The sequence below is a fragment of the Panicum virgatum genome, chromosome 1N, assembly GCF_016808335.1.
Source record: "Panicum virgatum strain AP13 chromosome 1N, P.virgatum_v5, whole genome shotgun sequence".
NCBI classification, from domain to species: domain Eukaryota; kingdom Viridiplantae; phylum Streptophyta; class Magnoliopsida; order Poales; family Poaceae; genus Panicum; species Panicum virgatum.
Window position 1 is genome coordinate 61,188,161 of NC_053145.1, and position 12,221 is coordinate 61,200,381.

The window sequence follows — 12,221 nt, forward strand, 5'->3', positions numbered from 1 at the left end:
GATTGTTTAGATACCAAAATTTTACACTGAAAAACGCCACATCGAATATTTGGACACATATATGGAGTATTAAATAAAATCTATTAGTGCTCCGAAATGGTAAGATTCTCTTTCAAAAATTTACGCCAAAAAGATCTAAACACACCCTCAGTGAAAAAAAAAATTGTTGTTCTTGACATCAATGGTGTCACAAAATACAATGTTTCACCACTATCACTAGTATAACATTTATGCAAATATAACAGAAGTATAAATTCCAATTAATTCGAGATGAATGCTCTAGTTCAAAATATAGGTGGTTTTGAATATTGACATGGTCTACATAAGGCTTTGGCCAATAATTTCTGTAAAAATATGATGTTTTTGATAATAAGAATTTAGTTTATTGAAAGTACTTTTCATCTTGAATTTAGTAACATCTATAATACAATGTTATTGTTTATAATATATAAATATATATATATGGATAATTAAATTTAATAGTTTAGACGATAAAAATCATAAACTCCTATATTTTAAATCAACACTACTAATTCAATTTGCCTTCCTCAAAAGTCAATATCCTTATAATTCGGTACTCATGGATAAACAATATTTCGTTAAAACATACCAACCCTAACCCTCGAACCCTCATCTCTGACCTCTTCCTGATTTCGATGCCGACCAAAAAGTTCACAAAATTGAGTATGATATTTAGGAGGCGTTGTAGAAATATACTAATGGATTTAAACATGTTAAATGCATACCACCCACTCTTTATGGCCGGAGAGTACGAGTGTACGTAAAGCAGTAATTAATAAATAAATTTATACAGCAGGGCTGGTCTAAGAAATTTGGTATTCCACTTTTTTCATCTAAAAAGTCGGCATTGAGACACCGAAAGAGTTGGAGAAAAACTCAAGGGGTAAATTTTCGGCTGCTTTCTCGCGGTGCCGTCTCTACACCTCGCCGGAGCGTGCGCGGCGCGGGGCATGCCGGAGCGCCGCCTACCGATAACTGCCCCGGCCGTGGCCGGATCCCGCCGCTATTGCCGGAAGCTGAGGCGCCGCTGCCGCCTAATCCTCCTCCCGGCCTTCGCTCTCGCTCTGCTCTATCTGGCCTACCTCTCCTTTTCCTCCCACGCCAACCTCCCCTTCCACGGTAAGCGTTCCAAACAAACATGCTAGAGATCCGTACTTTCCCCGATTTGGAACTATCATTTTGCTTTTGAATTGCAATGCTGCTGCAACTGGCAAAGTTGTGGCGATTAACAATCTGCTCGCTCTGGATGCGCGCGCGCGTGCGGGGTGGGCTGGTGGCATCCCCATACTTTATCCACTCATTTTCTTATGATGTAACTATGGTCGCGTATCACCTCAGAGTTCACAAATCTTCGGATGTGTTCTGGTGCTAAATGTATGTCTTTATGTAAATTCTAATTTACAAGTTCCGATTCTAGAGGTATAGGAATGATGCGTTGGCATTGTCACCTGAGGTGAATAGGGGCCCAGGTGAAATGCGTGTTTAGCAGGTTCTGTTTTGTTTTCAATGACGTGGATTGCACGTTCATATGGGCTCCTTGTCTCAATGGTTCTATGAAAATTTTGCAGAGGTGTTTAGTCACAAAAAATCAAATCACTTTCGTTTTGTCTCAGTGGAAAAGATTTACTTCATTGATTATGTTCTCATATTTGAGTCACATTACTCTCCAAAGAAAAAACACCTTAATGAATTTGAATGGTATGCTTTGCAGCGACGAATCATGGCACGTCTAATAGGGAGAACCTTTTGAAGCTGAAGGACCTGGGATACAGCCCATATTTAACTAATATCTCTATGTGAGCTCAAAACGTGATCTATACGTGCAGTTGCTTGTATTAGTCGATGCCTTTGCCTATCACTAATTATCAGTCATCAGATTTACTTCTTTTGACAGGACTAGGTATGAATTGGAACCTCCCAAAAGTCGAAAGAGACCACGCAAGCGCTGTAAGAGATCTTCTCTCTACACTCTGCATAGTGCACTTTCAAAGATGGACCTTTTTAGTCCTAATACAACAAATAACTTTGATCAGCTTTTTTTACCCTAGATGCACTTATTTGTGAGATACTTTTTTGGTAGGTTCTGTATCTATATGTAGTGAGTGCGTGCCTCTGCCTTCAGGTTCTGCCAAAAGAAAAGAAAATACCTGCAGCCTTCAAGCCTGATCAAGTTCTCTTACTGATACCTCTACAATCAGAATCCCCACTTTTCTTTCTAGGAACAATCCTTCACGTCCCTTTTTTATGCGAGAGTAACAAGTGTTGTTTGTTACAACTTATCATCAAACAAGACAATAGGCCCTCGTTAGCTTATATTATATGTGCTAGATGAAGCACTGTACAAAAGTGATATGTTAGAGAAATGTCCTTTGACTTACAGAATGAAACATTGCAGATGCACCATGTGAAATTCAATTCTTGCCAGCTGTTGATGATCTTGTGGAGCCTGCTCACTATGAAAATTTTACACAGTTCTCTTTGAACTATATATTGAAGGAAGAAGTGCCAGGTAATGGCTTCTTTGAACCATTGTTTGGTGGACACCAGAGCCTTCAGGACAGAGAAGAGACATATCATGCAAAAGATCAAACCCTCCACTGCGGTTTTGTTAGAGGCACAAATGATTACCCTAGTACCGGATTTGATTTGGATGCAAATGACAGAAGGTATATGGCTACCTGCCATGTTGCTGTATCATCATGCATTTTTGGAAGCTCTGATTACTTGAGGAGACCAACCAAAAGCAGGGTGATTTTCTTATCTCTATCTGGATGCATGAGCTCAAGTGTCCGTGTGTTATAACAAATACCTTATTTTCCAGTAGCAAATGGCCAATTATAAGGTTTATACCTCTAGTTGGTTTTATGTTCCGTCACCATAGCCTTTACTCCTTATCAGTTTTTTACAATCATGAAGGTTTGTTGCCTTTTTTTCAAGTACTATCGTAATTATATAATGTGCCAAAAACTCTCACAGATTGGATCTTACGCTAAGAAGAATGTGTGCTTCGTCATGTTCATGGATGAGCTAACACTAGCAACCCTTTCCTCTGAAGGACACATGCCAGATGAAAATGGATTTGTTGGCCTATGGAGAATTGTTGTAGTTAAGAACTTACCATACAAAGATATGCGAAGAGCTGGGAAGGTGCCAAAATTTCTATCTCATCGACTCTTCCCATCTGCCATGTAAGCATTTGAGGAAGCATCTGTGCATATATTATCTAATTACACAGTAAATTTGTTTATTCCCAACAATGTCTTTGCTCTGACAAATTAAATTATTGTAAATCCAAAAATGCCTATTAGTGTTGCCTACAAACTGGTTGGTGCATGTCATCAGACCAGCTCTGGTTGTAACTAGGGCTTTGTATTTTGGTCTTTGTTGAAGCATATTTTTTTTCCTATACGAGTTACTAGTTGTGATGCATATACTCTGGTCTTGGGTCATTGCAGTCACTGCCTGAAATGCAATATAGTTCTAAAACATTGTTTAGAGGAAAGTTGTAAAGCCTTTTTAAATTTCAACATTATGAAAGTACTTTTAAAATCTACTCACATAGTATTTATACATTTAGTGTTATGGTTGATATAGATATCAAAAGACTATCTTTTTTTTAAAAAAATGAATCCTCTAATCCCAAAATGATATTGTTCAAGTGTTTTTTTTTTCTTTTTCTTTTGCAAATGAGGGAGTATTTTCTCACCTTAGTTAACAGAAGGTATATTATTGGTTTCTAGGTATTCTATATGGTTGGATAGCAAACTGCGTCTCCATGCTGATCCAATGCTTATCATTGAGTATTTCTTATGGAGAAAGAAAGCAGAATACGCCATTTCAATGCACTATGACCGCTCTTGTGTATGGGAGGAAGTGCTCCAAAATAAGCGCTTGAACAAGTACAATCATGCTGCTATTGATGAGCAATTTCACTTTTACCAGTCCGATGGTCTTGTCAAGTTTAATGCCTCACAACTGCCTGTTCTTCCAAGCTGTCTGTATCTTGTCATATGGTTTAACAAATGGCTTCCGAATACATATTTCTTTATTGACCCAGGAGTTGACCTTGTAAATGATTTTTGCAGATGTGCCTGAAGGATCGTTCATTGTGCGTGCTCATACACCGATGTCTAATTTGTTTTCATGCCTTTGGTTCAATGAAGTCAACCGTTTTACCTCACGTGATCAATTGAGTTTTGCGTACACTTACTTGAAGTTCACGCGAATGAATCCAGGGAAACCTATTCACCTCAACATGTTTAAGGTAATAGCAATGCTCACTGCATTTCAGTACACGCAGAGACCAAAATCACTAGAGCTACAAAATAGTTGAGGACATGTACCTACACTGTATGACACTCTATGGCTACTCGTACCATCAAATTAGGAGTCTGGTGTGTACGTAAGTGTTACTGGCAGAGCCTTATTTCTTTTCCTGAGTTCCTTCTGATGTAGCAACATATATTAATAGATAATAACTGGGTGCAGCAGTCCATGCTTTTACATATTGATTTGCTAGGACCATATATAAGTAGACAATAATTGTTTATCCTTTTGGGTCCCAAAAGGTAAATCTACATAATCAAGTTTCAAGTAATCACCATTGCATTTGTTAATGGCCTTGCGTAGAATCTCTAATACTGTGGATGTGGATTTATTGTTGAAACAGGACTGTGAAAGAAGAGCAATAGCTAAACTGTTCCATCACCGAACTAACGAGACTACAGATCCACTACCAGCTAATCTTAGATTGGGCAAGACTTCAGTGCAAGGCTGAGACTGCTATTTGAGGAATCAACAGCAATGTGACTTCAATACATTGTGTCAAACCTCTGAAAAAAAAATACATTGTGCCAATGTATCATGCATCCAGCTCCTGCATACATGGTAGATTTTGATCTTCTCCTTGCTGCATCAAACTTTTGACCTCATTTTTTTTAGAACGAACCAAGCAGGAGTTGATTGTATTATAAACAAATTAACCAGACAACCCCTTTTAGGGCCACTGACATACAGCATCCACTCGAAGATTGGTATGCAGGTCAGTCATGCACAGCACTATCGTCTTCTGTTGTGGGCTTGTGGCCATTGATCAGAGGACCAGAACCGCGCCAATATGCCTAACAAGCTTGTAGAGAAAACAGATGCAGTAACATTTGCACAGTTGTTGGTGGAATGGTGGTAGAATTGTAGATTTGCCTATTGCTGCTGGTTGCTTCCTCAGAAAATTCATTTATTTCAAATAATTGTTAATACGACTGTATGAGACTTATTTTTTTTGTGCCCATCGGCATGTAGCAATGCGCATCATTGTCAGGCTTTGTACGTGCACAAGTGACTTCTTTTCTTTATCCATAATGGGAAGTCCGTGGTGTTGTATATCCTAATTTTAAATGTGTCATCCCGCAATTAACAATCGCATGGCCAATGCAGACTCTAATGAATCATCTATGTAATTTGATTCATTTGATGTATTATACGACAAGCAACATTGCAAATCTTGCTGGTAACAAGTTGGTACTATCTTTCGAAGAAAAAAGAACACTATCTTTGTTTATCACCAATGCAACATTGAACATTGTCGCGGAAACAAAATACAGCTGGATACATCTTGCAATGAAAGTCGAAGGAATTGAAGCATACATGACACTCAGAAAGGCGAAAAGGTGAAATGGATCCAAAGGCAACAAAGAAATTCTCAAAGGCAGACAATGCAACACAGGAAACACATAGTATGGCTTCTTGCAGACCTATCACAACACCATCAAACGAATCGAAAGGGAACTATGAAAGTGTTGGAGCAGTACAATTCAATACAACCCCCAGTACCAATGTTTGATACCATCTATAAACCCAGTGGTCATTGCAACTGATAAAACAGAACTTAAGCATAACGAAAACTGGTTTACAAGAGCTGAAGGATGCTAACTGCTCTATGATGGCTTTCTATGCAAGGTAACGATATAATTTTCTATCTACTTTGTCTCTTTCCAAGAATTCACGTTCAATTAGAGATTCGATGCGTTTCTTTATGACAACAGGGTTTGGCAAGAACCGGGCCTGCAATTGCTTGGTAACCTCAGCTACAATGCTATTATGATCCAACACCCTCCGGGATTTCATGATCCTGACAATGGCTGCTTCAATCTGAGGTTTCCTGTCCTCCTCAACCCGTTGGCGAGTCTCCTGTTTCTCTGGCTCAGATTCCTTTTGTGCCACCACTGTCCCAATCTTCACTTTAACAAGCTTGCTTGTGAACTTATCATTAAAGTAGAACGTGTCATCCTCTGATATATCTTTGCTCATGGGTTCTTTACGGAGAACATTCTTCCCCTTGACACAAGCAAGAGATTGTAGACATCTCTTTAGGTCCGAGGCAGGTATCTCAGTATCCCGTTCAATGTCTTTGTAGGTCAATCCATCAGCATTGTTAAACAGCATGAGAACACACATCTGATAAGTGGATACATTCAGCTCATGCTTCTGGCCTTTTCCGAATGTAGCTTTTATGTCAGCTGTGCCCATGTTTGTTTGCCATGTCAATCTCCGGCCATTGTGAGTTCCAAGATAATATGACCGGAATTTCTCACATACTGTAAGGATTTCAGTTGGAAGGTTGCAAGGAGGACTGGGCTGTGTTGGCCAAGAACCAGTTGTCAAAATGTGGACATCAAGCGTAGGGCCTTCCCCAAGTTCCTCAGACTTCTTGGCATAGAAGTCTTGCATGGTGTCCTGAGAGGTTTTCATATCAGTAAACATGCCCTCTAGTTTGGAAGTGAACTGGTACCCACATTCTGTCTTGAGTTTAACTATCATACTTCTCTCCGCATCATCAGAAACAGTTTTGCCTGAGAGGAGCCTTTTCGCCAAATGCTGCTTATAGTACTTCTCAAACACATCCTTCTCTTGGAGGTACCGAAACAGCATCATGACTTTGTCCAGTATAACCTCCACATCTTCTTCTGTAGCCCCTTTTAGTCCTTTCCGAAGTTTGTCATCAACATATAATGATATGAATTCAGGTGATCTATTGTTTAAGTTGATGAAAAACTCAAAGGACGAATTCAGAGCATTCTGGAAGGTTTTGTCATTGCCAAAAGCAACACTGATGATCTTATCATGCTTGTCCTTCTCATCTAACAAGCGCTGAACAAATTCCACTGGGTCTTTCAACCTTTCTGGATCTGTCACTAACTGCTTCCCTGTTTCCCTCAGGTAAGAAGTCATCACATCTCTAATCGTTGATAGCCCATCAGGAACCCTTCGGAACAAGGCATACATCCGACCCAAATCTTCATACTTATCATCTACTAGCATGTTCACAAGCCCTGAATTTTCCATGTGAACCAATCTGTGCATGTGATTAGCAATCATTTCTTTCTCCACTACACTAGTTATCTTTGCCTCACTGCCAGCATCCAAGTAGTGTGAGACACGCTCCATTTCCTCATTTAGACGCCTCTCAGCCTTCTTAAGGTAGTTCCCACAATCACAGCACTCAATGAATTGTTGAGACTCCCCACTGTAGAAGCTGGCCGAAACTTCCAGAAATGGTTTCTCAAAATCATCTTGATAAACAGCAGGACCAAGATCCATCAGCATCTTTGTTATGCTCCTCATCAGGCCTCGGTTAATCACTTCACCCATTCTTTCCCTGTCTATAAGATCCAGAAGGGTGTCAAGCAGTCGACTATGGATCATGGGGGAGTGAATAATATTATCCCGCCACAAATTCAGACCAAGTTCATGAACAGGTATCCTATGAGCTGTCGGGACATATGTCCTATCCATGTACATTAGAATATCTCGGATCATCTGTAGCGCCTTGTTGTGATCCATCCACTTTGCGTTCAGCTCCTCCAGAAATAAACCACCCTGTGCAGTCTCTATCGATTTCGATATTTCCTTCAATCGCCATGTCATTGTGCTCTGAAGGCCATCATAGAGCTTCTCTCCATACTTGTGAAGCACCATGTTGTAGGCACTCCTGCACAGAGGGGGAAAACTCGCAAGTCACAATCAGGCAAGGGACCACACTATCTCCTGGTGGAATGCACCTACATGCCACACCAGATATTATTGTACAGTTATAAGTACTAGTGACATTTTTTACCAATATTCCTGCAACACAACAGGCCCTGATTTTTGCAGAGACTGTAACAACTCAACACGAATCATACTGCTCACATGGTGAATTTTAGGTTAAGTGCTACGCCACTAGGTACAAGCCAGTGTCAGATAATCACAATGGTTAGCTATCCAATCCGTAGAAATGGGTAGAAAGGATAACAGGAACTGTTTATCTAAACAACGCACAATTTTGCCGAATTTGCACGCAATCTCACTCCGGAATCAAATGGTTCTTCAAATCATCACAGGTCAGGATAATCGCGGTAGTATGATGATTATTTAGATAGGCAAGTCCGCAAGTGGTTGCGGCAGCGGAAGGCCCAAAGGCACGGCGATGGCAACATGGCGTTGGGGTTGGGCGGGGAGGGGGGGGGGGGGGTGAGGTGTTGGACCGACCTGTAAAGCTCCTCGAAGGAGAGGCCACTGGCGTTGTGGTTGTAGATCTCGTGGATGGCGTGCTCGAGGACCTTCCATGTCCGCTCCGCGTACTTGGGGTCGAGCTCCACACGGTGCTTGAACGCCTCGATCTTGAAGTTGCGCTTCCTCGGCGGGCCGCCGCCGCTCATCGTCGCCGGCGGTTAGGTCTGGGAGCGGGGTGGGGTACTGGGGTGGGTGGAAGCGGGCGGAGATGGGGTGGACACTGGATACAGGGCAGAGCGGCGGCGGGGAAGACCGGAAGAGGACCGATGGGGGAAGGGAAAACCAGGCAGAGTACCACTGTACCAGACGGCTCCAGGCTTCTCTCTTCTCTTTCCTTTCCTTTTGTTTTGGTTATGTTCTCTGACTTCTCTCTGTAGATCGTGAGACGGCTATCTACGCAATGGTCTCTCTCAGTGTTAGAAGGAAACCTTGACATACCGATCACTGCATAATTGCCTCAGTTTTACTGCTTACCACTCTAGTGAGAGCATCTCCAAGAGTTTGCCATATTTTACTTGGCATATCTTGTGTTTTGCCAACTTCTAAAAAAATATGCCAAGTAAAAAAGAGCTTATCTCCAACAGTTTGACATAATTTACTTGCCAAATCCAGATCTAACTTACATTAGAAACCCTGAGAGAGAAACAAAATTATATTTATGCCCTTCCATTTCTTGAAAACTTAAATCAGGAACCCTTCTCTATTATTTATTTCTTTTTTCACCCTCCCACCTGACTAGAAACCACGATGCCAACCGCGCGTCGCGCGCATATATTTACGCGCTGGAGGCTGGTTTTTCCCAAGTTGTCAAAAATTGCCAAGTCTTTTGCCAAACTGTTGGAGGAGTATTTTTAACGTTTTTGCCAAAAATCAAAGAGTTCCCTTTACATGTAAACGCAAATTTTTTTTGCGAAGGAATCTTGCCAATTTGAAGTACTAAATGAAATCTATTTACAAAACTTTTTGCATAGATAAGTTGTAAATCGCGAGACGAATCTAATGATGCTAATTAATCCATGGCTAAACAATAATTAGCGGAGGGTTACTGTAGCATCACTGTTGCAAATCATGGATTAAGTAGACTCATTAGATTCGTCTCGTGATTTACAGCCCAACCATGCAAACAGTTTTATAAATAGACTTCATTTAGTACTTCAAATTAGCAAGATTACTTCGCAAAATTTTGCGTTTTTGCGTTTACGGGGTGGGAACTAAACAGGGCCTAAGCATCCTGAGAGGCTGAAATACACACTCCCCTATGTGTTATAAATATGTAAAGGGATTTAATAGTAAATGATTTAGAACAATCTAGAGCCCAAATGACGTCATCCCTCGCTTCTTGATCTAAACCTGTGCTTCTTGACCATTATTTTTATTAGGGAAAACACTATAAAACTACTGAATATTTTATGTCCTCTCGTAGCCTTTCTTTATGGTTTCTCTCTTATCCTTTCTTCTTGTTCTTCGTTTGATTCCCTTAAAGAGCTGATCCTGTCTGGGGACAAAATTCCCAAATGGATTTGGTACTAACTAATCACTTACGAACACAAAAAGAAAAAATTAGAGAGATACTAGTATATATAGTTGCACGCTCAGAATAATACTCATAAGCGTATCGTGGGGACAAATATGCCTTGGAGCTCCCTAATTCCTCGAATAAAGCACCGTAAGAGCAATCGTATTGGTTTATGCATGACTGCGCCGCGTCACACATTGAATCAAATTCGACAAAGTAAATTCAGAATGGTTGATTTACGATGTGAAATTTGATCTGCATTGGGTTTAGTTTCTTATGTTGTTCGTAGTAAGAAAGGTAAACGGACTAGGCCCGTAACTTACATGGCTAAAATATGTAAACATAGAAGCTTGTCACCAACATCAGAGTGGCGCAGCGGAAGCGTGGTGGGCCCATAACCCACAGGTCCCAGGATCGAAACCTGGCTCTGATAAATATCAGTTGTGGAATCCGATGATTTTTACTTTTTTCACGGGAAAAAAATTCGACTAGGCCCAGGCCCAGCCTATGTAGGAATGCAGCGCGGCAGCCTCTCTGTTTTTTTTTCTCAACCAAGCTTTTGTTGAGGAGCCCATTGGGCCACAACGTTTCCGCCATGCGGCCTTTTCGGTGATCTGTTCCTGGCCGCTGCCCCTTCGTTTCTCCATTTCCCATGCGTCCCCTTGGCTGCTCGCCAATGGCCGCCCCGGCGGGGGTCTGCCGTTCTTTGGCAGCAGGCCGCCGCCGTACACGTCCACAGCGAGAAACAGCATCACTGACTCGAGATCACCGGGCCACCTCACACATCTCGCACGTCGGGGCCCGTGCGTCCGGGCCTAAAGGTTCCCTTCTATTCCGCTCATCACTTTTCCTTGTGCGCATGCATGCGATGCGCCCCTCACCCTCTGTACGCGCGCAAAAAGGCAGCAGAACCACCGGTCGTCGAACAGCAGCTGCCTCGGCGGGTCGCATGTGATCGACCATATGCATGGACGCACTGTGCCAGACTGCCATCGCCACAGTGACGGCACTATGGCACAGATCGACGACGAGAGCTCGCGCGAGGGCACCCTGGAGAGATCAATGCAAGATCGCCAGAGAACGGACAGCCGATTGATCGCGACGCGCGCATAGGGCATAGCTGCCGGCGAGCGGGCACTTGCGTTGCGAGGTCGATGGATTGTATTCTTCCGTCTCGGAACTGGGATGAAAGGTATACTAGCCGCTAGCTATCCTTCTCTGCTTTACGCCGGCCTGTAAAGCAGCCAGCAGGAGGAGCAGTGGAGCACAACGCGCAGCTCCGCATTATTTCCTGTGAGCGACAGCTGCATGCATGCATGCGCCCTCTCGATCTTAGCTGGCCCTTTTCCCAAATAAAGCTACCCCGGGTTTGCTTTGGAGAGGCCTGATTAAGCTGCTAGCTAGCTAGCACAGCCTAGCACTACTGGAAACGCCAATTTCCGTGTGGGTGGAATACCGACAGAAAAATGCATATTACCGACAGAAAAATGGTTTCTGTGGGTATCCCGACAGGAAAATACCGACAGCCCTGAATTGACAGGGAAATAAAATTTGCCTGACGGTAACCCGACAGAAAACATGGTTTGCGACAGGTCTGCGATGTGTTTTACTGTCGCATGGAACTCACAGAAAAATTAAAATTAACCGACAGGAAAACTATTGTTCTGTCAAGTACCACAACATTATTCTGTCAACACCCCACAGGCAAATATTCGTTTTTTCTGTCATCTATCATTTTTCTGTGCGTGCAGTTTTATTAGAGAATATTAAAAGCCCTGGCTACAGCCGACAGAAAAATTCATCACAGTTTAATTTGTGCAGGATCAAAATGAATTTAAATGCCAAATCACATCCATAACTCAGAATCAAATTGCATAAGAGGGAGACAATATAGATGCGACTCCACATCATACAAGCATCAGTCTCAATTATCGCCATTCATATAGTACAATAGCTAGAGATCAGAAAACTAGGTCATACTACCACAGCCTAATAAGCAGCCCACCAAAATTAGAGCCATAAACTTCCCAAATGGAGTCATACTGCCATTCTCCTACCAGGCTACCAAAGCCTAACAAAGCAGCCCACCAAAATTAGAGCTATAAACTTCCCAAATGGAGTCATACTGTCATTC

General features: G+C 42.1%; 2 protein-coding genes and 1 non-coding gene across 5 annotated transcripts; 2 read left to right on the forward strand and 1 right to left on the reverse strand.

Moving 5' to 3' along the window:
• Positions 1–874: 874 nt before the first annotated feature.
• On the forward strand, positions 875–5,402 carry LOC120657241 (probable hexosyltransferase MUCI70). 3 transcript variants are annotated; one of them, XR_005668113.1, is made up of 9 exons: positions 875–1,140; positions 1,733–1,817; positions 1,898–1,968; positions 2,417–2,769; positions 2,998–3,209; positions 3,762–4,015; positions 4,107–4,285; positions 4,691–4,908; positions 5,022–5,402. XR_005668113.1 is itself a non-coding variant. In XM_039935522.1 (8 exons), the coding sequence occupies exons 1-8, from the start codon at positions 972–974 to the stop codon at positions 4,796–4,798; spliced, it is 1,431 nt and encodes a 476-aa protein (XP_039791456.1). In that variant the 5' UTR covers positions 875–971; the 3' UTR covers positions 4,799–5,402. The 3 variants fall into 3 exon arrangements, 2 of the variants coding, with proteins under 2 accessions (XP_039791456.1, XP_039791457.1); XM_039935522.1 differs by having other exon boundaries at positions 4,691–5,402; XM_039935523.1 differs by having other exon boundaries at positions 876–1,140; positions 1,916–1,968; positions 4,691–5,402.
• A 291-nt stretch (positions 5,403–5,693) lies between these two features.
• On the reverse strand, positions 5,694–8,928 carry LOC120657240 (cullin-3A-like). The gene is made up of 2 exons (XM_039935521.1): positions 8,548–8,928; positions 5,694–8,008 (listed from the first exon to the last, which is right to left on the reverse strand). The coding sequence occupies exons 1-2, from the start codon at positions 8,715–8,717 to the stop codon at positions 5,968–5,970; spliced, it is 2,211 nt and encodes a 736-aa protein (XP_039791455.1). The 5' UTR covers positions 8,718–8,928; the 3' UTR covers positions 5,694–5,967.
• Positions 8,929–10,448: 1,520 nt separating this feature from the next.
• TRNAM-CAU lies at positions 10,449–10,520 on the forward strand. Its single transcript has one exon. It is a non-coding gene; the product is annotated as a tRNA-Met (tRNA).
• The last annotated feature ends 1,701 nt before the right edge of the window (positions 10,521–12,221 follow it).

Coding starts and splice junctions, on each gene's coding strand:
- LOC120657241 (XM_039935522.1), top strand. CDS start 972: ATGCCGGAGCGCCGCCTACCGATAACTGCCCCGGCCGTGGCCGGATCC. Junction 1,818..1,897: donor TATTTAACTAATATCTCTAT/GTGAGCTCAAAA, acceptor ATCAGTCATCAG/ATTTACTTCTTTTGACAGGA. Junction 1,969..2,416: donor AAAGAGACCACGCAAGCGCT/GTAAGAGATCTT, acceptor GAAACATTGCAG/ATGCACCATGTGAAATTCAA.
- LOC120657240 (XM_039935521.1), bottom strand. CDS start 8,717: ATGAGCGGCGGCGGCCCGCCGAGGAAGCGCAACTTCAAGATCGAGGCG. Junction 8,009..8,547: donor TCCTTCGAGGAGCTTTACAG/GTCGGTCCAACA, acceptor CCCTCTGTGCAG/GAGTGCCTACAACATGGTGC.